This window comes from Rhizophagus irregularis, chromosome 23 (genome assembly GCF_026210795.1).
Source record: "Rhizophagus irregularis chromosome 23, complete sequence".
NCBI lineage: Eukaryota > Fungi > Glomeromycota > Glomeromycetes > Glomerales > Glomeraceae > Rhizophagus > Rhizophagus irregularis.
Genome location: NC_089451.1, coordinates 564,800 through 591,633, shown reverse-complemented (window position 1 = coordinate 591,633; position 26,834 = coordinate 564,800). Strand labels below are relative to the sequence as shown.

The window sequence follows — 26,834 nt, the reverse complement described above, 5'->3', positions numbered from 1 at the left end:
ACATCAACTAGGTGCTCCTATAGGTGGCATTCCGGTTTCTTGTACATAACCATCAATCCTTTTGTACTTTAAAGTTGCTTGCTTTGTTTTTAACAAATTGACCGTTGGATCAGTTCTTTTATGTAATAAAAGACGAAGCTTAAATATAATAAAATTAAAATTAAAATTTTTAAATTATTAATATCTCAGTCTTCTTTGATAAGTCTTGTTTGCGTGTATGCGAATATATTAAAAAATTAGTAAAAGTAATAATGTAATACATACTCTTGGGGAACGCCACCATTTATCATATATATATATAGACGTTGTTTTGTTTTTGACCGCTTCTTTAATAGTTAAATCCTTTTTCAACCATAATTCCAGATCATTAGGATCTATCTCGTCTGGATCATCATCGGGATTTAGTGGTTCTCTAATCTTTTCAATTACCACTGGTATTACGACTGGCCATTCGCTCTCTGGATCCGTCTCCTCCCATTCCTCCGAATGGTATCCTGTTTCTTTCAATATGTTGACTAAATCTTCTTTAGGATATCTATTAATATACTTGTCATTATTTTGAATAAGATAATTCGTGGCAATAACTCTCCTTTTCTTTTTCTAGTTATATAATAAATAACATACATATATAAAAAAAAATTATTATTGGTTAAGTTCCAGTATCCTAATTTTTGCTCTTTTTTTGCTACTTACATCCTGCATTTTTGAGTTCTTTGCGGTTCTTCTTTTGTTACTCTTTATTTTTTCTTCGCCTTGAATTCTAATATTATATTCTCGATGGCGAGAGCGCCAACGTCCATAAAGCATGTCTAATAGTTCTTTATTCGTTACTTTATATCTTTTATCAACCAGTTTGCGAAGCGCTGGAAGTAGCTTCGTAACTATATTATTCTTCTGTTCTGCCCAAGTAATTTTTACATCCATTTCAAATACATCTTTTAGGTCGGAATCGATCCAGATAAACACCTCTTTCTATAAAATATATGTAATAATAAAAAATCAATTGTTAATTAATAAAAAAAATCGTATTAATATAAATAAATACTTTCCTTAAGTCTTTTGTACGATCTTGAGTCTAAATACTTAACAACTTCTTCAGAAGATGATGATGAGCTTACAAATTCATCATCTTTAGATGATGAAGAATCAGTTCCGCTAGTTCTATTTCTTCTGTGCACATTCTTTTTCGCCATTACTATTTCGATCCTACTTATTTATTATATAGGAATAAAAAACTCTTCAATGAAAATTATTGTCACGGACTTAACTAACAGCTGTTATCTTTAGCGCATATATAAAAATATATTTTTACCTGGCACTTGTTTAATAATTATTATATATAGGTTGACGATATTTGTACTTGGTAAATAAGTTTCGAGTCTGAAGTCTCCCCAAAAAAAGACGTACCCCTTTTTATATAAAAAATGTAATCGTGTAAACGCGTAAAAATAAATGCAAGATCTTCCAAAGCGCGTTCGTACGATTAACAAGATCTTTTAGAGCGCGTATTAACAAATATAAGCAATAAGTTCCTTCAAAGCGCGTATGACTAAAAAAAGTAATTATATCGATTTCTTTCAACCTGCGTTTCTTAAAAATATTCTGTAAATAATTAGCCATTTTTAGTAACACATAATTAACAAAAAAAATGAGTAATAATAATACCAAAAAGTCTATAGCTGACTTATTAAAGCCCAAAAAAAAGTATGTATATCCATGTCATTGCGTTCTTTGTAAAGGCGCAGAAGTTGATCCCCGTACACAAGAGAAACATACAAGAGATAATATTTTATGGAGATCAGATGATTATGATTCAAGAAGAAATCAAATGAATGCTATTGCAGGAAGAAAACAAAACAAACCTAATATTATCCTCTCAGTTGAAAAAAACCTTGTAGGAGCCAGCTCAATTAAGAAACGCAAAAGAGACGACAATCAGCAAATATCACCCATTGAAAACTCAGCCGATTCGAGTATCCCAAATTCATTTTTAAGTCCCATTATGTCGTCAAGTTTGGCTACGCCAAAAAATCCACAACCGGATACTACTACATTAGATAACATGGTAAATGATGCATCAAAGCCCAAAACCTCATATTTTCATGATCCAGAATCTAACAATGAAAATAATAATGAGTATGATAATAATAATATTTGGGAAATGGAGTATGATGTCAATGATATTTATAACATAAATCAAGAGGAAGAAAGTTCACCTAAAAACAATAGTGATAATGATGATGAGGAACATCATATTTATAACATAGATCGGGGAGGAGGAAGTTTGTTTGCATCTCCTATAATTGATAGTGATGAGGAAGTTTTTGAATTAGGAAATTTAGATGATTCCATAAATACCGAGATTATTCTGTGGGCATTTAAATTTCAGCAAAGATATCGGCTTCCCGATATTGCACTTGAAGCGTTAATTAAATTTTTACATATTCTTCTTATACGAATTAATAAATCACAATTTGAAGGATTCCCTACCTCAATATATAAAGCAAAGAAACTATTAGGAGTCATTCAACCAAAGATGTGTATGGCTGTGTGTACAAGTTGTCATAAATTACACAGCGCTAAAGATATTATTGCATATCAGAAGGAAGGAAATTTTGCTATGATGAATTGTTTGCATGAGGAATTCGCAGACAATCTGATATTAAAATGTCGCAATAAATGTAATAATCCACTCTCCGCTCTCAAGAAAAATAAAAATGGAATAATTGCTGTACCTCGTATGCTCTATCCAAAACCGAGTATTCGTCAGCAGTTGAGCATGCTTTATCAAAGGCCTGGATTTGAAGATATGCTACAGCTATCAGGGGCTCAAAGAAATAGTAACTCTAACATCTATTCAGATATTTATGATGGCAGAGTATGGAAAACTTTTCCATTTGATGATGGTAGCAGCTTTTTTACAACAGAAACCGCAGTCACTCATTTAGGCCTTCTTTTTAATCTTGATTGGTTTCAACTATTTACTTACACACAACACAGTACTGGTGCTCTTTATGCATCTATTTGTAATCTTCTAAGATCGGAAAGGAATAAACCTGAAAATATTATATATTTAGGTTTTTTGCCGGGGCCGAAAGAGGTGGGGTTAGAACGAATCAATCATTATTTAGCTCCTATTGTAGATGAGTTTTTAGAACTTTGAAAGGACTGGAGAGTACCAAAGACCCATAGGTGTCCTGATGGTTTGGATATAAAAGTTGCATTAATTGTTGGATCATCAGATATACCTGCCACTCGAAAGCTGTTTGGCCATGGATCTGTAGCAATGAAATGTAATAGATGTGAAAAACGTAGTACCTATAGTAGAGAATATAAAAAAACTCATTATGGAGGAATGCAAGACTATAATAAATGGGTAACAAGACCTGCAAATCCTTTATTACATAGGCAATATGCTCATGAATGGTTGCGGTGTTTCTCAAAGGCTTCTAGGGAAGCACATTTTAAAGAACATGGCGTACGATGGTCTGAGTTGTTACGATTGCCATATATGGATCCTATACGATTTGATGTAGTAGATCCTATGCATTGTCTCTTCCTTGGCGTCGCAAAATGGATAATAAAATCCATTTTTATAAATCAAAATAAATTAAATATGGAACAACTTCACATTGCACAAAATAGAATGGATCATGTTGACTTGCCTCCTGACATTGGTCGGATTCCTCCAAAAATTGCAATTGGAAACGATGGGTTTTCCAACCTAACTGCCGATCAATGGAAGACATTTATTATGATTTATTCTACAACTATCTTGTGGGACATGCTAGATGATAATGATAGAAAAATTTTAGGACATTTTGTTCGGGCATGCAATCTTTTAGTAGCAAGATTTATTACAGAGGATGATTTAAAAGAGGCGCAAGAAAGATTAAAAGATATGGCTTACCTCATAGAAAATACATATGGTCCCGAATTCATAACAAGTAATATCCATCTTGCTCTTCATATTCCTGATTGTTGCCGTGATTACGGTCCTATATATAATTTTTGGCTTTTTCCATTTGAGAGACTTAATGGATATATAGGTGAGATTTTTGATTTTTTAATTTTTGGGTTAAAGTATACAGTAGACTATATTTTAAAAAAAAATTTCATTTTCACCTAAATTCAGGATCATATCCTAATAGTAACTGGCAAATAGAGCCCGAACTGATGAAAATCGTCCTTAAAAACACTTTTGTAGATTATCATTTATCACGTAGATGGTCATCTGGTCTTCTAGATGAATCTCTTTACCTTCTTATGCCAAAAAAAGCTGTAGGAAGTTTAGCATTCACAGCAGAAAGGGAAGAGCTACAACATTTTCTACTTATGAGACATAATACATCTATGCTTTTCAAAATATATGGTACTGAACCAATACCTGGTCAAATGCTTAAGCCATCATATATCAATGTTGTTATGCCTTTGGAATTGTGAGGATTCCTATGTGAATGGTATGCAATATTATATGAGAAGGAAAAGGAAGACGTGTTAGGATTTATGGATTTGCACATGAATCAGCATGCAAGACTGCAAATCGGTGCAGAAATATTCGGATCTATGATAGTAGGTCGACATGAAAACAATGCGACTATACTTGCAAAATGGAGAGCAAATAACGATGAGTCAACTGATATATATCCAGGAGAAGCTCAATATTACTTTGAACATACAATTAGGTTTCCTGAAAGATCGAGGACACACCTTCTGGCGTACGTCAAATGGTATAAGCCTGCCACTACTTCAGCTACTCGATTTAAACATAATTTTATGGAATCAGAAGTGTCCAATACAGAGTTATGGAAAGCTGAGTATTTTCAGAAAGGGAGTGATTCATTATTAGCAGTCCATAGAATACTATGCAGAGCTGTTAAACTCAAATACGTTATGAAAAGACCGAACCAACAGAATCAACAAAAATATTTTTCTATAGTTCCTTTGAATAGAAGATTTAATTTATAAAAGAATAATCTATTATCTATTCGAAATGCATTTAAACAATTTGCATACACTTTATCACGTGCACATGTATAAATAAATGTCGATCCTATTCTATATGCACAAACACGTGATCGCTTTACAATTGTGTTACATTTGAAAGTGTATGCAAATTGTTTAAATGCTATTACACGAAAATATCGATCTTTGATAGGTGTATATCAAATTCTATCCAATGGATTTCGTGGCTGTGACCTTTTTTTTTATTAATTAATTACCGTAAGGAAGGCATTTGAATGCCATCCTTTAAAAAATTTTCTCGTGATGCCATCCAATAGATTTCAATAAATTTTGTGGCTGTGACCTTTTTTTATTAATTAATTACCCGTAAGGAAGGCATTCGAATGCCATCCTTTAAAAAATTTTCTCGTGATGCCATCCAATAGATTTCAATAGATTTTGTGGCTGTGACCTTTTTTTATTAATTAATTACCCGTAAGGAAGGCATTCGAATGCCATCCTTTAAAAAATTTTCTCGTGATGCCATCCAATAGATTTCAATAGATTTTGTGGCCGTGACCTTTTTTTATTAATTAATTACCCGTAAGGAAGGCATTCAAATGCCATCCTTTAAAAAATATTCTCGTGATGCTACCCAATAGATTTTGCGACTGTGACCTTTTTTGTAAACCGGCTTTCATTGTTTTCTTTATATGAAAATTTATATGAATTTTTAAAATTACTCGAAGAACTGTTACTCCGGAGGACTATATATGTATATTCAAGAGTTGAGTCGATGCCATATAATTAGTGGTTCATTTAGTTACACTTATGCTCTGGACTTAACGAACCGTTTACCTCGTAAATGGTAGGTAATTTATAAAAAGCTTCTACTTGGGGTGCGCTGTCAACTAATTAAATCAAAACTATGTATAGTCTTATAATAAAATTTATTATTGAAGATTTTTTCGTATTAAACTATTTTATAATAAATTTATTATTAACGAAGCTATATTTTCATTCTTTAATAACTCTGGATCTTTCTTAACATTTTCATTTCAAACTTTGCGAAATTACTCCAAATATCTGTCTCTTTCACGAAATATCTTTTTTTTTTAAAAAAAGTCATTAATACTTCGAAATTAATAAATTAAATTTTCTAACCATAATAAAACTTTTTTTTCGTAAGTTTTGAAAAAAATGAGGTATTTTATGTTTCTTGAAGATATCATGTATCTATTCAACTTTACGGCGTTACTTGAATGCTAATAAAGCGTAAGTTATTAAATTTTAAAGATTTCGGATAATTTATTGGGAAAATGATTTCCGTTTATATGTACATTATAAAAAATTGTATTATGATATCATAAACAAAATTTTAACTCATGCCGCAATTAATTCGAAGTGGTATAGTACAAATCATGTGACTATCAGCTCCCAACACTGATTCCGTGTATGTTGATCAATTTATTACTATTACACAAAAAAAAGTGTGCTCTTTAAATTATTATATACTTGTGTGCGCGTCCGATCGTATTCAAAAAAGGAAATTACAACAAATGCACTTGCCGATCATTTATTGTCGTAATTTCCTTTTTTAAATATGGGTGAAACACTACACTTTATAAATAGTACAAAAATCTAATATTTTAATTTTCCGATTAATTTATTTGAATTACGCAGGAAATAAAGAAAGGATATCATGATTATTATTATTAAATTAAGTTCTTATCTAGCAAGAAAATTTAAATTTTTGGTGCATGTAACAATTGTAACATAATTTAAATTAATCTATTATTATTATTTATTGTGTAAACTGAATGAAATTAACCAATTACAATTTTGATATTTATATTATTTATTATTACATCAGAATCATTGAAATATTTATATTTTTCAGATTAAATAATTAATTGATATTATAATGAATTTTTCCCATTGCTGCTGTCTGTACCTTGAAGCGCGATTATTCAGAGGCGTCTTATATATTTATTATACATACTATATACACTTAATTAATAATTTAAATTATTAAATGTGTCAAATTTTATTATTATGTGGTGCATAAAAAAAAATTTCAATTAATTTACATTATTTAAAAATATCTTCATTATTTTAATTACTTGCGCAATTATATTATTACTCTACTCTAGGATTACATGGTTTAGGCTAATTTTCCTCGATGAATGTACATATTATTTAATCGAACGGTATTTATTACATTATATATAATATAATATAATGAATGAAATTAACCAATTACAATTTTGATATTTATATTATTTATTATTACATCAGAATCATTGAAATATTTATATTTTTCAGACTAAATAATTAATTGATATTGTAATGAATTTCTCCCATTGCTGTCTGTACCTTGAAGCGCGATTATTCAGAGGAGTCTTATATATTTATTATACATACTATATACATTCAATTAATAATTTAAATTATTAAATGTGTCAAATTTTATTATTATGTGGTGCATTATAAAAATTTTCCAATTAATTTACATTATTTAAAAATATCTTCGTTACTTTAATTACTTGCGTAATTATATTATTACTCTACTCTAAGATTACATGGTTTAGTCTAATTTTCCTAGATGAGTGCACATATTATTTAATCGAACGGTATTTATTATATAGGTTTTTATTTTCTACGCACCTGCATAAATTGTAGGGTGCATATATTATATATAAAATTTTCGATTTTTGAATATTTTACGCACTGGTAAAAAAATTTAAATAAATTTTCTAAAAATAAAACAATGCATATGTATTTCTGTACGCATCCCTTCTATTACATAAAAAAATTATTTTTTCTATTAATTAAATTATATGCCGAAAAAGTATCAAAGATAAGCTCATACTATTAAAATACTATTAAAATGCAAACAGGCGACCGAAGGGAGCCATTAAATTACAATGATGTTTTCCTTTTCTTTCCTTTTTGATTGATTATTATAAACTCCTTTACAAAAACATACAATTGTTTGTTTTCTTAATTTAGATTCTATTTTTTTCTGATCTTCCTTTACGTATGCCAAAGCCCTGTTGATGAGCTTATTGCTTGATGTGGTTAAATGCAATCTTCCAGGTGAGAAAAGCCATCCCAACTTCCAATTTCAGAGTTTCATTGGAGGAACCACCATTATCTTCACCATCAGAGTCACTGTCATTAGGAATATTTTCAATAAAATCATTATCAAAAGCCTCATCGAAAATTTCATCATCGCTTAACATAAATTCGGAGTCACTCATTTTAGTTGTAATAAAATTTATAAGTGGGAGAAAGAGGTTGGGAGGAGAGACTAAGAAGAAGAGGGGGGAGATAGGAAGAGAGGAAGAGAGGGGAAGAGGAAAGATGATAATTGTTGGGAAAAAAAAGTATAATATAATTTAAACACGTGATCATGTGAAATAAAAAAGTCTAAATTTAGACGCGTATCAAAAAAAGCTGCGCATGAGACAATTATGATGTATTTATTAAATAATTTAAATACCCATGTATATCAGAATTACTATGCATGGGATGCAATTTATGCATCCCGCATAAAAGTCAAATTCCTTTATTATATTATATATAATATATATAATAATACAATTAAAAAAATATATATAAAAGGAGATAAAATTCCTTTTCAGAAAAATCAGAAAAGTCATCGTAATAAAACAACAATTTTACATAATCAAGAAATTTGAATTTTTTTAAAATGTCTCAACTTTCGCCAGAAGATAAATCATCCAATTCAGAAAATGAGGTCAATTCAGAAAGTGAAAGTGGTTCATTTTCTGAATTAGATCAAAGGTTTAGTTCCAAGGTCTCTCGGAAAAGAACCAAACATAGATATTTCTCATATATAATTCCATTGGAATATTCTCCAAAATATTCTCCAACCTTAGAAAATATTACGACGGCAGGTCCGTCAGATGTACAAACTACGACGACAGCAGGTTCGACTGATGTACTACAAACTACAACGGCAGGTCCGTCTGATGTACAAACTACGACGACGGCAGGTCCGTCTGATGTACAAACTACGACGACAGCAGGTCCGACTGATGTACTACAAACTACGACGACAGGTCCGTCTGATGTACAAACTACGATGACAGCAGGTCCGACTGATGTACTACAAACTACGATGGCAGGTCCATCTGATGTACAAACTACGACGACGGCAGGTCCGTCTGAAATTATATCGCCGAGGAAAAGAAAGGACGAAGAGTCCACCAAAAGTAAAGAAGCAAAAAAGGCCAAATTAACCCCGGCAGACAATCCGAAAGAAAAAGGTAAAAAGTATATACTATTATTATATATATTATTATTTTAGGACCCCGGATATCTCCAAAACAGGTCATAAGTCACACTTTCAGCAGATTGGCCCATTTTTCAGGGGCTCAAAAAATCATTTTTTGTAAATATCTCGGCATCCAGTGGTCCAATTTTGATGAACTTTTTTTTTAAATTGTAGAGCTAAATGAGGGCTACAAAATAAAAAAAAGTCATTAAAATTGAATTACTGGATGCTGAGATATTTACAAAAAACGATTTTTTGAGTTTCAGCAAAAAGGGGTGTTTTTGGCCAAAAGTCCATTATGACCTTTATATTAGATATCCGGGGTCCTATTATTTTAAAAGTCGAGAACTATCTCACATTATATAAATTTATTATTAATTTTTTTTTATTCATCAGACACAATCGAAATTCTTTCAGAAGATCATTACGAAGTCCAACAGTTCTTAGAAATGATTCCCGCTAATGCTTTGAAAGACGGATTAGTTGCTCTAAAGAGCATGAATGGCAGAAATTGTAAACAACTTACACTCCCGCGCCAAAAGTTTAGGACCACCCAATAAATTTTTAAAAAAATGGTTTTTTTTAACCAACTAATATTTTAATAAACTATAAAAAGTAATTTATAATTACTTTAATGGATAAAGAACAATTTTTTATTATTAGTTAAAAATGTAAAAATAAATTATCGGTAATTTAGTTATCCAGCATTTCGCAAAGTCACGTGACTAATGTTTACATCACGTGATTTTTCGTGATGAAGGAAAAAAATTCGTAAAATGAATAAAATATAAAAACTTTTTATTAAACCTCTTGTTATGTATAATAAAAAAAAAAATTCTGGTCCATAACTTCACAAAATTAAAAGTTAAGATAATGAAAAAAAATTTTAATAAAAAATGCTTAATTTTTGGTAAAAATGTAAACAAAAAAACCAATTTACCGAAACTAACTTTATAAAAATATAATTAAAACATTCCTCAATATCTTGTGGGATATCCACGAGCTTTTATAACTGCCTCAATTCTACGGTTCATGCTCCTCCACAAGCTTTTGGTAGACCTCACATGAAATTTCTGACCAACATTCTTGAAGAAGTTCCTCCAATTCTCCTAAATTTTTAGGATGATTTTGCTTTGCTCTTATACGCCTCTCAAGCTCATCCCAAAGATGCTCAATGGGATTGAGGTCTGGGCTCTGCCCCGGCCATGATAGCAAATTTATTCCCATTTCTTCACAGAACTCTCTTGTTCTTGCACTTGTATGAATCGGTGCATTATCTTGTTGGAACAAATAATCACCATTTTCTTCTTCAAATCTTTCCAAGAAAGGGATCACGTGATAGCCAAGTATCTCTTCTATATGCCTTTGACTATTAACTCGACCATTAATTCTTACCAAAGGGCCCAATCCAAACCATGTAAAACACCCCCACATCATGACTCCACCTCCACCATGCTTCATGGTTGGAACAAGCGCAATTAATATCATATTTTTCTTTTTGAAGACGCCAAACCCGAATTTTTCCATCATTCTGGAACATAGTAAATCGAGACTCATCACTCCATACAATTTTTTTCCAATCATTTATAGTCCATAAGCGTCTTTCACGAGCCCAATTTAAGCGTATTTTTCGATTACACTCACTAACACAGGGTTTTCTTAAGGCTGCACAACTATTATATCCCATTCCATACAATGTTCGTTGTATGGTGCGCCTACCTACATCATTTCCAGTGGATTCCATAAAAATTTTTCTAATTTTTTCTTCAGGTTCACGTCGGTTTTTATTAATAATAGCTTTAAGATGCCGTTTATCCCGTTCAGTTAGTTTCTTAGGACGACCACTTCTGGGAGCGACAGTAACAGCACCAGTTTCACGATATTTTGCTATTATATTATGAATTGTAGTTTTTCCATAGCCTGTTTTATTTGAAATAGCTCTTTCTGAATCACCGGCTTCATAAAAACCGATAACTTTTCCACGTTCAAAATCCGTTAGTTCTCTTTTTTTAACCATTTTGCTTTTAAACAAAAAAAAAAGCTGCTAAAATTTTGTGTAATTATCATTACTAATCAATAAATAACGTAAATAGTTTTTATTTATGTTACACAAATGCGTAATTATTACTGTTTAGGTGTTGTTTATGCCGATCATAAAGGTGGTCCTAAACTTTTGGCGCGGGAGTGTATCTTAGATATAGATAAGCAAAAATTAACTGCCGTTCTTCCGTCAGGATCTCTTAACATAAAACCGACATTTTACATGTCCGAGAAAAATTTTATAGAAATGGAACAGGAGAGATTTGAGAACAATCCCTATATACTTAAGCGATTACCTGCTAATTCAGACAATAGCAACAATAATACAACAATAGGGATCGAACTTTTATATAAAGAAAAGATAACTGGTGAAAATCTTAAGGAAGATACATTAGCCGTTGTATGGTTAATACATCATTTAAAGACGGTCCAAGATCGTTTACCTTATAACCCCCCAATGATGCAGCCCAATTATAACAGTAAAAAATATGTACAAAACCTCCAAGAATACTTTGACAATTATTTAAATAAAGGAATGGAATTTGATGGTTCCAAAATAAATGGAGCTATTCCTCTTGTGAGAAATATTGATGATGATAATAATCTTAATTTAAGAATTAATTCCATTCCTGACAAAATAGACGGTGGCAATATGTCTTCGTTGATAGAAGACATGCTTGTAGTCTTAGACGAAATCTAATCAGAAAATGAGATAACCGAATTGACAAGACGGCGAAATGCAAGAAGATACGCGTATTTTTACGAATTATATAAGATGATATTAGAAACAGTCGCTTCAGAGCCAAAAAAATTTGGCGAAACAAATGCATTAAAAGTTAAGAAAAAACTTGAGGGGGAGAAGAAAGAAACAGAAGAAGAAACTGAATTAGAAAAGTTTCTAAAAAAAGCTGAAGAAAAACTAACGCAAAGACAATGGAGAAGTTACAAAACTTCAGCCGAAAGAATAAATAGGTTGTGGAATACATGCAATAAAAGTTTTGCGATTTTCGATTTGATAACCGTTCTCACACCTAATTTATTTGAACGACTACCAAGTAAAGAAAGTGCGGAACAGTGGTTTACAATAATCGAAAAAGGAATCTATTATACCCATCAGGAGTATAAGGATATCCAAAAGCAGCAGGAGGAGGAGAAGGAAGTTATTGATGACAGTAGTAGTAGCGACAGTAGTAGCAGCAGCAGTAGTAGTAATAATAATAGTGGAAGTGGAAGTAGAAGGGGTCGGGGACTAGGAAGGGGAAGAGGACGAGGAAGGGGAAGAGGACGAGGAACGAGAAGAGGATGAGGAACGGGAACGGGAACGGGAAGAGGAAGAGGGAATAAAGCTGGTAGTAGTAGTGATAAAGGAAAGGAAAAAGTAGTCTAAGGAAATAAATATCTTTCATTATTATTATAACAAAATGTGTATATTTTTTATTTTCCATCTTTTAGTTCTATAAATAATAATATAATACAATATAATAAATAAATCGTTATTTACTATTCACAAAACACATGTTATAAATTTTATTTACTACTAAAGAGTTTATAAAATAGCCGTGAGTTTGATGTACCTCACAGTATTCTTCTTAATAAATTATAGCAACTTTTTTTATTTATTAAATAGGATTTTAAAATGTAACTAACGGTTTAAAAATTTATATATGTACGATTCGATTGTAAATAGTGAGTTAAAACTATTAACACTTTTAATAATAATAAATAAATGCTTAATAAAGTACAGTATATATCCGTATCCGTAATTCGCCAGATTTTCTGGATGACAGATGAGAAGGATAAAACTACCACCATATATATAATAATTATTACATTTATAATACAGTCGGCTCGCGTTATAACGAATTTTGATTTAACGAATTATTGTGGTACAGATTTTATTGTCCGGAGCGAAGCGAAGGACTATATGTGTTATGTCAAAGATATCCAGAAATTTCATGCTACATCAGATTAAATAAATTTGTGATACATCAGATAAACAAGATAAAGGTTTATTTATAACCTTTTTTTGCATTCAAATTTAATTAACAATTTGCGTACACTTTCTAATGTAACACAATTATAAAACGATCACGTGTTAGCGCATATAGAATAGGATCGACATTTATTTATACATGCAAATTGTTTAAATGCCTTTTTTTTCCTAGTCATATGAATATTTACTATTTAAATGCTGTAACGAAATAAACTGTATAAATTATTTTTTACTTGTGGAGAAAAATATCCATATTTTTTATCACAGTGTATGAGACTCACGTAAGTACATTTTTTTCCACAGTTTTAATATATTCACGTAAGTACGTTTTTTTCTACAGTTTTAATATACTCACGTAAGTACATTTTTTTCCACAGTTTTAATATACTCACGTAAGTACATTTTTTTCCACAGTTTTAATATCTTTCGCGTAAGTACATTTTTTTAACGGGTTTAATATCTTCGCGTAAGTACATTTTTTTCCACAGTTTTAATATACAGTCAACTTTCTTTATAGTCACACATTTGAGACAGTCCATATTTGGTGATTATAAAGAGATGTGACTATATAAAAAATTTCTTATATTTGTATATCATAATTCCGGCCAAAAATTAACATAATTTTAGCCAGAATTATACTTAAAACTTTATTGTATCGTAACTTCGCCAATATTAATCGTAGAGAGATGATCTTACCGCCATTCGATTCGTCTTGATGAGACGGTTCTAATGGTATAAAATACGTCGAAATCCAATCACTAGATTAATTTCCGAAATTAAAAAAATATTAATGGTTTTTGTGTAATAACTCTGTCAATATTGATCACAGAGAGATGAGCTTACCACCATTCGATTCGTCTCGATGAGGCGATTCCAACGAGCTATAAATCGTCTTTTTACAATCACTAGGTACCGAGAAATCTAGCAAAATGTTAAATGGCGCAGTAAACGTAAATCAAGAAATATTATAATGCCGATGTTTAACATTTTGTTGAATAACTCGTTAGCCAGTGATCAGAAAAGGATAAAACTACCACCATTCGATTCGTCTCAGTGAGACAATTCTAACAAGCTATGATACATCTTTGTACGATTATTAGATGCCAAGTTATTTAATATATTCTTTATATAACTGTGATTATAAACGGTTCTTTTTAATATAAGATTTTTGAGGATAGGTGTGATAGTGACTATAGATAGATTGTGACTATATAGGATAGATTTTAATAATAAAGTGTTTTGAACATTCAACTGGTGTGACTATATAGTAGAATGTGACTATAACGGGAGTGACTATAGAGGGAGTTGACTGTACTTACGTAAGTACATTTTTTTCTACAGTTTTAATATACTCACGTAAGTACATTTTTTTCCACAGTTTTAATATACTTACGTAAATACATTTTTTTCCACAGTTTTAATATATTCACGTAAGTACATTTTTTTCTACAGTTTTACCACTACGTAAGTAGATTTTTTTTATTAATAATTAGAAACTTTGGTTTCTTTTCCCATTTAATAATATACTAATTAGAAATAATTTTTTTTTTATAAATATTCTCAAACAAAATAAAAATTATTCAAATAAAAATCTCAATGTCTACCAAAAATAATAACAATAATACAGGAGGACTACCAAAATTTAGAATTAAACGAGTCAACAACAATGAAGATAACAATACTCTTCAAAAATTTTATAAAAAAAACAAGAGCAGTGCAGTTGTTGGATTACCAAAATTTAAAATTTCCAAAGATTTTGAAAGAAGTACAAAAAAATTGGATTTGGCACCACAATCAGAAGCTGAATTTCTAGTAAATCTTCTAGAAGCACCACAACCAGAAACATTAATTACGAAATTACTTCCATATCAGAAACAAAGCCTTGGCTGGATGTTATCAAATGAACACCCTAAAGAGCCAACTATCGATGAAGAAGTTCAATTCTGGATTCAAAAGGAGGAGCAATCGAAAAAAACACGCTATTATAATACAATAGCAAGATTTGCAACAATAGCACGCCCTAATCTTAACAGAGGTGGAATACTCGCTGATGATATGGGTCTTGGCAAGACGATACAAATGATTGCTTTGATAGCTTCCAAACCTGCAATCAATTTAGATTCCACATATTCTAAAACTACTCTGATTGTTACTCCTTTAAGTGTGCTTGACAATTGGGTTGACCAAATCAACATACATGTTAAGAAAGGGTCTCTTTCTTCTTACGTTTTTCATGGTATTAATCGAAATAATGATCCAGAATTCCTTAAAGATCACGATATAATAATTACTACATATGCTATTCTTGCACAATCAGATATAAAAGAAAGGAGTGGATTACTCGCTATTAAATGGCTTCGAGTTATCTTAGATGAAGGACATATTATTTGTACAAAATCATCAAAACAAAGTATTGCTGCATGTAATTTAGATGCTGAGAGAAGATGGATTCTCACAGGAACCCCAATTATGAACGAGTTAAATGATATGTATTCTTTAATTAAATTTTTAAGATTCACTCCTTTTGATAATTTTGAAACATGGAATACTATATTTAACAACAAAACAATGAAATTTAAAAACAATAATAACAGTCGTCTTAACGACTTAAGAAACTTAATGAAAACCGTTTGTCTTCGTAGGACAAAGGACATGAAATTCAATGAACATCCTATAGTATGTCTTCCTCCTATTAATTTCTATACTCATAAAATTAAGTTTAAGACAGACGAGAAAAAGATTTATGATAAAATGGAAAGTGATACAAAAGAACAATTTAGAAGTTGGAAAGAATCAAGAAATGGCAATTTAAAAAATAATTATGTAACATTCCTTGAAATGCTTCTTAGACTAAGACAAATTTGTAATCACACACAACTTCTTTGTAAGAGACAAATAAATCAAATAAATGGAATTGATAACAAAGAAGAAATTGGAAATTTAAATGATTTTAAGATAAGTTCCAAAATTGAAGCTTTGGTGGAATTTTTAAATCAAAATAATGATGATGATAAATCAGTAGTCTTCAGCCAATAGACATCTTTTCTTGATTTGATTGAAATTGCTTTTAAAGACGCAAATGTCAAATTTGTTCGATTTGATGGCAAGATGTTTCGTAATCAGCGAGAGAAGGCAGTAAATAATTTCAACAATGATCCAGAAATAAAGGTTCTTTTAATTAGTTTGAAATGTGGGTCTTTGGGATTGAATCTTACCGCAGCTAATCAATGTTTTCTTATGGATCCTTGGTGGAATCCAAGTATTGAGGATCAAGCTATAGATCGAATTTATAGAATTGGTCAAACTCGACCAGTTTCTGTCTTTAGAATTTTTATTGAAAATACAATTGAGGACCGCGTGTTTGAACTTCAAAAGAAAAAACGTGACTTAATATTTCAAGCTTTTGAGGAGCAGCAATCTAATGAGAGTTCGAATATTGATGAAGCTCAGTTGAAGAAAGATTTGCAAGTTTTATTAGGCGAAAATTAAATTTTTAGTGTATAGGGTTGGACACTAAACTAAAAAAAATTGAAATTTATGTGGTGTCGGCAGAATCAAATTCTGCTATATTTTTTTTGAATACTTAATAATTTCTTAATTAAAATATTTGATTGAAATTAATCCATTTTTTTTAAAAAACCAAATTAATAAAATTTATTAAAAAAATCAAATATTTATTTACAATTAATTAATTATATTAATGCAAAAAGTTTATACGTTCAAGCTATATATATATATAAAGCTGTATTACAAGAACCTTTTGATACAATTTATACGGAGTTTTCATTTGATGAGAAATAACGTATATTAAATTATTATAAATTTTAAACTTACTACTTAAATTGAATCAAAGTTTTAAGATCTTCGACTTTTTGAAGATTTTCTTTAATTTTTTTAATTTTTTCTTCCTGTTCATATAATTCAATTTCTAGATTTTGTTTTTTTAATCTTAACTCTAAGATCTTTCGTTCCATCTCTATAAAATTATTTAGTTACTATACGGTATATTTATTATTTAAACTTAACTTACCAATAAATGGATTTTGTGCATTGTTTGACGCCATATTTCCTTTACCAATAGATGAATTTTGTGCATTATTTTTATTCGACGCTGTATTTCCTTTTGATTGTTTGAAAAATGAATTTATCTTTAATTCTATTTGATTTTTTTTCGAGGGACCAACAAATTCCTAAAACAAAAATATATATATATTAAAAAAAAATTTATAAACTTATATATATATTAAATAACTTACTATGTCACCAATATTAATTTCTGTTGGATTTGCCGTTGATAATTTAAACTTAATATATTTCCTATGTGGCCCAATAAGTTCTTTTTTCTTTACGAAATTAAAGAATTTATTTGTTTGTTCGACAGACTTAAAATGAATAAATCCGTAACTAAAATAATTCATTAAATTTTATTAATAATTATTATTAAAATATCGATTAACTTTTTAATTATTTTACTACTACCCCTGGTAAGATCTTTTCTAACATGATTAAAGTCATATTTGAATGTAGCTTTCATCCACTCATTAATCTCTTTTGATTTTATATCCTTAATCGTCAATCCGAAAAATAGAGATAATTTATGTAGATTACTTCTATGGCAGCAAGGATTCTTTATTTTTCCTATTTTTATTTAATATAAAAAAAGATAAAATGTTAGTTTTCGTGACGCAATGAAAAGAATTTTAAATGTTAGCCTTTCGTAATGAAAGGAATTAAATGTTAGCCTTTAGCAATGAAAGGAATTAATAAATGTTAGCCGAAAGGAAGCCTTTCACAAGGAAAGGAATAAAATGTTAGCCCTCATTTTGTAATAAAATTAATTTAATTACGAAAATAATTAAATAATTTTATTTACCCACTGAAATTCAGTTCAAAAAAAAAATAAACGATAGAAAAAATTGCTGTGAGAATTTACCAATTAAATCAGACTAGTCATGGAATATTCTGATCAATATTCTTTAATCGACAGAGACAAAAATGAAATCGATTTATGTTATTGTGTTAACTTTCTTAAAGCAGTACACTGCTGACATGTTCTTGCTAACAAGGATAACGATCAGACGAAGAATTTGTAAGTTAGATATGTGCTTTTTTATTACACACTAACTTTTATAGCTAGATTATGATTTATAGCAATACCAATAAGAATTTAGAATATATGAGTTTTATTCACAACTGATCGTAATACTTGAGCATCCTGCTTATGAAAGTTCTGTTTTCTGTACTACTATAACAAACAACGCATATATTATTATAATATATTTATAAATAAAGAGAGTTGCGGATTACAGTAAATTAAATACAAAGACATAATAAAGAATTAATATGTTTTTTGTACACATATCAGTACCCGATATATATCAATCCTGGTACTTTATAACTTTTAAACATATTTTAAGAATTAAGATGTGCATGTTATAGGTATTCGATATGTTGCTAAAGTATAAAAAATGCGCCAATATATATACAGTCTATTCGATGATATGTATAATATATAAGAAAAAATAAATATTGCACACATCGGGTATTTGATATGTATAAGATAAATCGTTGATATCTATCAGGGTCCGACAGGTATATTAGTGACTATTAGAAGGGATATCGGGAGTCTGAAATTTATATTTTCGGAAGTGTACGTTTATGGAAAAAAATCAGGTATATGATATGTTACCGGGTTGGAAAACTATCTGATATGTACCCAATATGTGGAGTATTATAAAATATGAATCGTACACATATCAGGTACCCGATAAATCTCTTTTTGACCAGTGTAAAAAACGTTTTTTATAACATTAATAGTTTCGAAAAAAAAATTCAAAACTAACCTTTGGGATTTTGGTATCCAAGTAGGAGCCGATATCCCTATAATTAAATATAAAAAAAAATGTTAAAAAGCGTTTTTTTTTAATAGTTTCGAAAGATTCTTTGAAACTTGCCTTTAGGATTCAGTATTCACGCCAGAACTAATATTCCTACAATTAAATATAAAAAAAACGTTAAAAAACATTTTTTTATTAAAGTTTCGAAAAGTTTCAAAAATTCAAAACTTATTTTTTGGGATTTGGTATTCACGCCAGAACTGAATTCTATATACAAAAAATAATAAAAAAAACGCTTTTTAGTATTAAAAACATTTTTTTAAAGTAAGTTTTGAAAATCTTTTAAAACTTTACTTTTCTATAATTAAAAATAAATAAAAAAAATGTTAAAATTAACGTTTTTTTATTAAAGTTTTGAAATTCTTTCAAAACTTACTTAGAATATCGGTATCCACGTCAGAACCGATTTTCTTTGCAAAAGAAAATAAAAGAAATGTTTTTTTAGTAAAAAAAGTTCTTTTATATCTTTGTTTACAATTTTGAAGTATTCAAAGTAAGAACTCCAGTATTTATTAAAAGACCATTGTACTTCTTCTAATGAATCAGCCACTAATCTAGTAAACGATCTAATATGCCTATCTATGCTAATATTATACCAAACTGGGAGAAAGGTTAAAGAGAAGCTAAAGCTACAGAGAAGTCTAATATCTATAATTCTATCATCATTGCAGCTTGCTGCATCCCTCCCTTGTTTCACAATTCGTCTGCCATGTCGTTCCATCTGTTGCCAGAATGTCTGCGGACTTTATGTAAGTTGAAAGTTAGTGATTTCGTTTTAATGAGATCGTAAATGGTGAAAAGGATAATATAATTATTCATTTTTAAAAATTTCCTTCGATTGATCCTATACGAAGCATCAAGCATACGATTAATTCCTTCAATAGCTGCTTGACTATCTGTGTATATCGCCACTTCAGCATTATTCGGAACTGCTAGCAAGGCAGTCATAATAGCCAAAAGCTCTGGTCGCGTAAAAGATGGGTGATAGTTAATGCCACAAGAAAATGATAAATCGTGATCTTTAATAATCCATCCAGCGCCCATGACTACCTCTCGTCTGGAATTTCTACAATTAAGATCCAGTGAACCATCAGTGTAAATTTGAAAGATATTATTATTTTCTCTCTGCAACGCGCTATTGATATCGCACAATTCATGAACAAGTAACGGTGAGGTGATAAAACGTGCACTGGTAAAAAAATGGTCTATCCTACACATATCCTACACATATCTTACATATATTGGGTACTCAAAATGTAGAAAATCATACACAAATAATACACATATCATATACATATCAGGTACTTATATATATAGTATACCTATCAGGTACCTGATATATGTATAATATATATATTAGTACCCGATATGTATATGATATGTGTATTATTTGTGTATGATTTTCTACATTTTGAGTACCCAATATGTGTAAGATATGTGTAGGATAAATCATTTTTTTACCAGTGGTGAGATTATGTTATGATCTATCAAAGGAATGTCTACTGTGATTAACTTTTGTTCATTGTGGAAGGCCGCTGTTGAAGTGATTGTGCGTCTTTTGATCAGGTTGGTTGGTGTGATAATCTTAAAAGAGGCTTCTTCGATCTTCTTAGTAAGTACTTCTACTTTAATTACCGTAGCTTTGCTAAAGTGACCTCGTCTAATGCATGTTTCTGTCGACGTTTGTCCATTCATGGATGAAGTACTACATCCTGCGCATTTTATAAGTAAGTCTGAACCTTCACAGATGATCTAATGTTGGTACAGAAAAGTCGTTATCGAATTCTTTTCCACAATTTTTCCTACTTCAGAGAATCGGTTTGTATTTACTATGACCCATTCTTTCCTTCGTCTACTTCGTCTATCAAGAGATGGATGTTGCGGGATGATAGGTTTATATCTAGGTGATGGAGTAAGGTCTACAGTGATTCTTGATGTTTGGTCTTGATGTTGTATATTTCTGTTTAATGTGTTCGATAGCTGTTTGATAATATATTTAGCAAAATATGGTAGTGGTCCAGCGGCGGATATTCCTAATGTCATTTTAATTTGATTAGGACGTAAGATAGCTTGACCTTGGCCTCCTAAAAATTGTTTTATAGAATTCAATAAAATATAATGGTTGGATCTTTTAATAAAATTGTCAAATGCCTTTAGTCGATTTCTTTCTGACAAATCATGGTCCAACCATATGTTATTGTGATTGCAGTTAGGTTGTAATAAGAAATCTAAAATTGTTGTATCAAGTATATCCAAATGCCAATCTTCCACGTTTATTGCGTCAAAATTGAATAGTTGATCTTTCATATCTTTTAATATATTGAAATTAAAGTTGTTTGGTATGTTGACTTGTAATAATTTAGACGGCTCTATTGTGAGTATGCATCCTGCTAGTCCTGCACGAAGTTGTGCGTTTCTAAGTATAATGCGTGTGCTAATACCACCCCACTCTTGAGAATTGATTCGAACAATGAATTCTGCATATTGCGTGATCCTAAGGTGTTGTAAAAGCGAGGTCATTCCAACTAGGCCTTGATGAGTAAATATATTATTGTTCGCCGATCTGGTTATTCTCATTTTTTGTTTCAGTAGCAAGATCATGCAAGGTTCTGCATTGGTTTTGAGTCAAAAAGGTGCATTTCAACCAGTATTCTAGTCTTGCCATAAGTACCACGTTATTAACATAGACCACTTGTGATGCTGTTATTTTCTTATATTTCAATAAATTGACCATAGATTTGATTTCATTTTAACACGTTTGACTATATGTGATGAGCCTGCTTGGCTTCTAATGTATACGCCTAGATATCTTGATTCCTGAGAGGGTTTATTTGCTACAACTAAATCATTGTTTGTGCCCATTTTGATTGATTTGATTACGTCTTTGGGAGCATTCCACACCAGCAATTCTGACTTATCTCCATTGATTCGAATATCATTCAGTTTGAAAAATGAATTAGAGATACCAATAATTGTTTCCATCTCCTTTTTATTACTGGCAATCCAAGCTGTATGCGACAACTGATGTTTTTAATTCGTGTTGAGTCTTGTTTATATCGATCCCTTCAGACTAGGGCCATTGAGTAATCAATCTGTAACCTACTTCTGGGATATCTTTGATTTTAGTTAAAAGTGGATCGTAAAAAATTCTCCAGATCAAGGGCGATATTGTCTCTCCTTGGTCTATACCGTCCCCAGCATAAAAGCCTTTGGATAAACCATATGTGGTTATAACTTGTAATTTTCAGTTTTTGAAAAGGTTAATTATAAAGTTGATTAGGTCTGTCGGGCATTTAATCCTTTCCAGGGCTTTGGTCAACGGTGTTATTTCTATGGAATCAAATGCTTTTGCCATATCCTGGAGGCAAATCCAAAGCTCTTTTTTAGAAATGGTAACGTCATTAACAATATAGTTTATGACATGTATCAGAATGTTTGTAGAGCCACCAGGAAGTCCGGCAAAATTCGGACCTGTGAGAATATTGTGTTATACTAATATGAGACTTAATCGTTTGTTAATTATTTTGACATACAATTTTCTGAGACATTCCAGTAACAGGATTGGACAAGTATTATTTAGTCTAAATTGCCAGTCTTTAGGCTTTGGTATCGGAAAGATCTGCGAAGTCACCCATTCATCAGGGAAAGTGGCCGTACGGTATATTAATACTGCAAAGGAACGTAAACTAGTTTGCGTCTTTGGTCCAGCTTTCTTGATTAACTTATATTCTATATTCGATAAACCTGGAGCGGATTTATCGTTGCATTCTTTTAGCGTAGCGATCCATTCCTCTTGCGTAGGTTTTATCATAATGTCTTTGTATATATTTTCATCTATTTCCGCAATTGACGCATAATGAAACGCCCATTCCTCTGGGATATTATCGAATTCATGACTCTGATGTTTCTGTAATTCTACATATTGGTCGTCAGCTCTGTTCATTATATTCTCTGGTTCTGTAATGAGTTTGATTTTGCCAGTGACAGGATCTTCTTGCACGAGCCTGTCAACTATTATTTTGTCTTTGTGCCTGTTAAGTAAGCTGTTTAACATCTTTGTTTGATTGTTTTTAATCATAGCAGCTCGTTTGTTGATGTAATCTTCAATTTGCTGATTTTGTGCTTTGGTGCGGTATTTTTTAATCAGTTCTATTGTTTGATTCTAAGCTGATTTTATATGTAGTGCTCTTTGGTGCGGTATTTTTTAATCAGTTCCATTGTTTGATTCCAAGCTGATTTTATATGTAGTGCCCAGGTTTGATTCCATATCGTTGGAACTTCTGTTATTTTAAATTCTGGATTATGTTTGTTAATATAAGTGATGTATCTATTGAACCTATTCTTTAGATTAAATTGCGTCGGTTGTTCCATGAATTTGTTACACATTGAGTAAATTAACCGTAGTCTCCGTAGTTGAACATATAGGAATTTCGGTATAGTAATCGCCAATTTCTTACGTGCCATATTTTTCTCCACTTTGATTTTCTTGTTGGGAATCTTAGATTTTGCTGCTTTAAATAATATATCTTTAATAACCTGCCATATACTATTAATGTCATTCATATTATGTGAATCTTGGTTGAGCAAAATTTCCAAATTGCTATTAACAAGTTCATCATCAGTTTTGGTTGCGTACCCCTGCTATTTATTGTTGTCCATTGATACGTAATCAAAAATTAATCTTTCGTTATTGTTCCTGGCACACGTAGAGGCTTTGTAATTCCTGATGATATCGCTAGTATTACATATGCACGTGACTATGTTGTGATCACTATTAGTCACAGTCTTCGCATCTCTTATTGAACTGTGTATAAGTTCGTTTGTCCAGTTTGAACTAAGCCAAATATAATCGATTCTTGTACTGTTGCTACCATTAGACCATGTAAATTCTTTTTTGTTAGGGTTGGCTTCCCTATATGTGTCAATAAAATCATTGTCCAGTAACGTGTTGAAAATTTGATTATTATTCCACTGCTTGGTGACATGTAATTTATCTTGATGTTTATTAACTATAGCATTGAAGTCACCTGCGATAATGAGATAATTATTATTATTATTATTATTATTTTTATATTCATTTATTTGATCAGTGATGAATTTAGCAACTTCAATTCTTTCTTGGGTATCGTTGGGTGGCATATAGACCTGAACTATGCTAATCGAACATTGTTTAAAAATCAATTGAACATAAAGGATATTGTCTGTTGGATTAAGGATTTTTCCTATATGTTTCGCCCATTTGTCTTTCATGTATAACGCCATATCCTTTCCTTTTTTTTTTATCGGATCGCATTTGGACCATATTATATGACCTTCATTTAATTCGTTGTTGATGTATTTCCCATCCTTTGGTGATATATTGGTTTCATTAAGTCCAATAATATTAAAATCCTTCAGATCGTCTATTAAACTATATAGTTTGTCAGGATTTGATTTCAACCCATTAATATTGTGAGTGGCAAAGGAAAGTGTGGGAAATTTTGCCTTTTGTGGTTGATTTTGTTGCTTATTAATAAATCTGTTTCGTTCCATATTCAGTAAATCATTTATATCTTGCATAACCTGATCATCGATATCTTGTAAATGTTGTTGGTCAGGTGTATCATTTTTATTGTATGCAGTTGGGTATTCTCTTGTGCTGTTATTAATTATTTTATCTCGTTTAGAGTCCTCGTGAGATTTTCCATTGTTTTGAGCTTGTGTTATGTAATTATGATTCTTATACTGTGAGCCTTGATGTAAGTGAGAGGAAAAATTCAGATCTTGGCTATTGATCCGCCTCTCGTTCCTTAATACAGTTGTTCCAAAAAAGTGATAAGAGGTGAGTAAGCGTCTTTTAGCAGAGACTTATCACTCATCACCTCATCCCAGTCCCCTTGGCAATTTTGATTATTGGGTGTGTTACTATATGTGCTTGAAGTATCAAAGGAGGTATTATCTGAAATGATTATGTTGTCTTTATTGTTATTCCTAGAGCAGTGAGATTTAACGCCTAGCGGGGTTTTGTTAGATCCACTGGTGCAAGATGGTATATTATCTAAGTTTTTTTTGTTGATGTTGTGATTTTTCGAATTATAATTATTCTTGAATCTCTGATTCCGGTGAGTATGTCTACCATGGGTTATGTGTTGACCTTGTAAATGAGGTTTATTATTCACCTTCTCTTTGGAATCATCATCATGGTTTGCCGCTATTTCGTGTGAGCCTATTAATGGATTTGTCAGGTGTATGATTGCTCTTGTCAAATTGTAACTTCTTTAATTTACTTATGGCGCGGTCCCTTTGTGGCCAGTTATAACCTAATGGATATCCTTTGATATTGAAATCGCTAAAGTGATAATTCTTGTCACAAGCATTAAAGAGGTCAGCCTCGTTTTGGAATTCCACAATGATCTTGTCCGGGCTCTGCTTGAATGCGCTTTTGGGATTGAAAGGTGCAGTAATTTCCAAAGCTTTCGCCGCTGTATGCTCTTTTCCAAAACCTATAAATTCACCTCTATGCTTCTTTCTTTCATCAAAATCATTAGCTTTGAAATGCGCAGGGCCAAGATGGTAAATATAGTTTTCAATATCAATGGACCATACATTCTTCAACAGCTGTCTTGCGTATTCATCCTTTACTGTGAAGTAAACAGTCATAGTATTCTCTGACCTGTATTTAAAACATTTGTCCGTTATGAAAAAAGGGCTACTATGCAGTAAGCGTCTAATGCTACTTTCGATGCTAGTTCTATCTATATTGTTAGATACTTCCAAAATTTTGAACTCTCTACTAGAAATTATTCGTTGACCATGTAGCGTATAGTACTTCTTTTCTTTCATTTTAAGGTTACTGTTCTTGAAAAAATGATTAAACAATCGTACCATGCGTCTCATCCCACCAATTACGTAGTTCTTTATAATAATGTGTTTATCAGTCGCATTGTACTCTACTTCAGCGTAGTCTGAGAAGTTACATACATTAAGTTCGATGAAGGCAAGTTTATCTTCAACCGAGTCATAAAAGTTTATATCATTAAGGCATGATCCGCCTAAGAACGGCAGCAAACTACTATATAAATTCGGGGGAAAAAATTAAAACCAAAAAAAGGCATTATCTCGTGATCCAGTGATTGGATTTTGATGATCCTTTTTTGAGTTTATAGCTTTTGATGTACTCTTTAAAATAAAAAAAAGATATTTAAAATTGGACCAATATATCACAAGATAATTGCAAATATAATTTTTTCTGGGCAACAGAAGATTTATCGGGGGCATCAGAAGATTTACCTGGAAAAAATCATTTTTTGTGATTATATTGTGATATATCAGTCCAATTTCGAATTTTTTTGTTTTGTTTTGAAGAGTGCATCGAAAGCTATAAACTCGAAAAGGGATCATCAAAATCTAATCACTGGATCATGAGATAATGCCTTTTTTTGGTTTTAATTTTTTCCCCGAATTTATATAGTAGTTTGCTGCCATTCTTAGGCGGATCATGCCTTAATTGGAATGTAAGCATAATAAGTTGCGACTTTTTCTTCTATAAACGTGTGCATTGATGTTTGGTTGCGTGTTGAGTGTTTTTTGATATCTGTGAGAACTTTCTTTGGTTTCTTAATTTTTGAAGGTGGATACCAAATGTGATCTGTCTTATCATCAGTTTCCGTACATTTTT

General features: G+C 31.0%; 8 protein-coding genes across 8 annotated transcripts; 5 read left to right on the top strand and 3 right to left on the bottom strand.

Moving 5' to 3' along the window:
- Positions 1-8,659: 8,659 nt before the first annotated feature.
- On the top strand, positions 8,660-9,807 carry OCT59_015113 (uncharacterized protein; the record flags this gene model as incomplete). Its single annotated transcript, XM_066139784.1, has 2 exons — positions 8,660-9,239; positions 9,644-9,807. The coding sequence occupies 2 exons, from the start codon at positions 8,660-8,662 to the stop codon at positions 9,805-9,807; spliced, it is 744 nt and encodes a 247-aa protein (XP_066002625.1).
- A 966-nt stretch (positions 9,808-10,773) lies between these two features.
- OCT59_015112 (uncharacterized protein) lies at positions 10,774-11,264 on the bottom strand (the record flags this gene model as incomplete). The annotated part of the gene is made up of 2 exons (XM_066139783.1): positions 10,774-10,778; positions 10,892-11,264. The coding sequence occupies 2 exons, from the start codon at positions 11,262-11,264 to the stop codon at positions 10,774-10,776; spliced, it is 378 nt and encodes a 125-aa protein (XP_066002624.1).
- Positions 11,265-11,360: 96 nt separating this feature from the next.
- OCT59_015111 (uncharacterized protein) lies at positions 11,361-11,987 on the top strand (the record flags this gene model as incomplete). Its single annotated transcript, XM_066139782.1, has 1 exon — positions 11,361-11,987. One exon carries the CDS (start codon positions 11,361-11,363, stop codon positions 11,985-11,987), a length of 627 nt encoding a protein of 208 aa, XP_066002623.1.
- A 75-nt stretch (positions 11,988-12,062) lies between these two features.
- Positions 12,063-12,593, top strand: OCT59_015110 (uncharacterized protein; the record flags this gene model as incomplete). Its single annotated transcript, XM_066139779.1, has 1 exon — positions 12,063-12,593. One exon carries the CDS (start codon positions 12,063-12,065, stop codon positions 12,591-12,593), a length of 531 nt encoding a protein of 176 aa, XP_066002622.1.
- A 2,283-nt stretch (positions 12,594-14,876) lies between these two features.
- On the top strand, positions 14,877-16,316 carry OCT59_015109 (uncharacterized protein; the record flags this gene model as incomplete). The annotated part of the gene is made up of 1 exon (XM_066139778.1): positions 14,877-16,316. The coding sequence occupies one exon, from the start codon at positions 14,877-14,879 to the stop codon at positions 16,314-16,316; it is 1,440 nt and encodes a 479-aa protein (XP_066002621.1).
- Positions 16,317-16,388: 72 nt separating this feature from the next.
- OCT59_015108 (uncharacterized protein) lies at positions 16,389-16,769 on the top strand (the record flags this gene model as incomplete). The annotated part of the gene is made up of 1 exon (XM_066139777.1): positions 16,389-16,769. One exon carries the CDS (start codon positions 16,389-16,391, stop codon positions 16,767-16,769), a length of 381 nt encoding a protein of 126 aa, XP_066002620.1.
- A 344-nt stretch (positions 16,770-17,113) lies between these two features.
- Positions 17,114-17,698, bottom strand: OCT59_015107 (uncharacterized protein; the record flags this gene model as incomplete). The annotated part of the gene is made up of 3 exons (XM_066139776.1): positions 17,114-17,256; positions 17,311-17,470; positions 17,537-17,698. 3 exons carry the CDS (start codon positions 17,696-17,698, stop codon positions 17,114-17,116), a joined length of 465 nt encoding a protein of 154 aa, XP_066002619.1.
- Positions 17,699-22,664: 4,966 nt separating this feature from the next.
- OCT59_015106 (uncharacterized protein) lies at positions 22,665-22,988 on the bottom strand (the record flags this gene model as incomplete). Its single annotated transcript, XM_066139775.1, has 1 exon — positions 22,665-22,988. One exon carries the CDS (start codon positions 22,986-22,988, stop codon positions 22,665-22,667), a length of 324 nt encoding a protein of 107 aa, XP_066002618.1.
- Between the last annotated feature and the right edge of the window lie 3,846 nt (positions 22,989-26,834).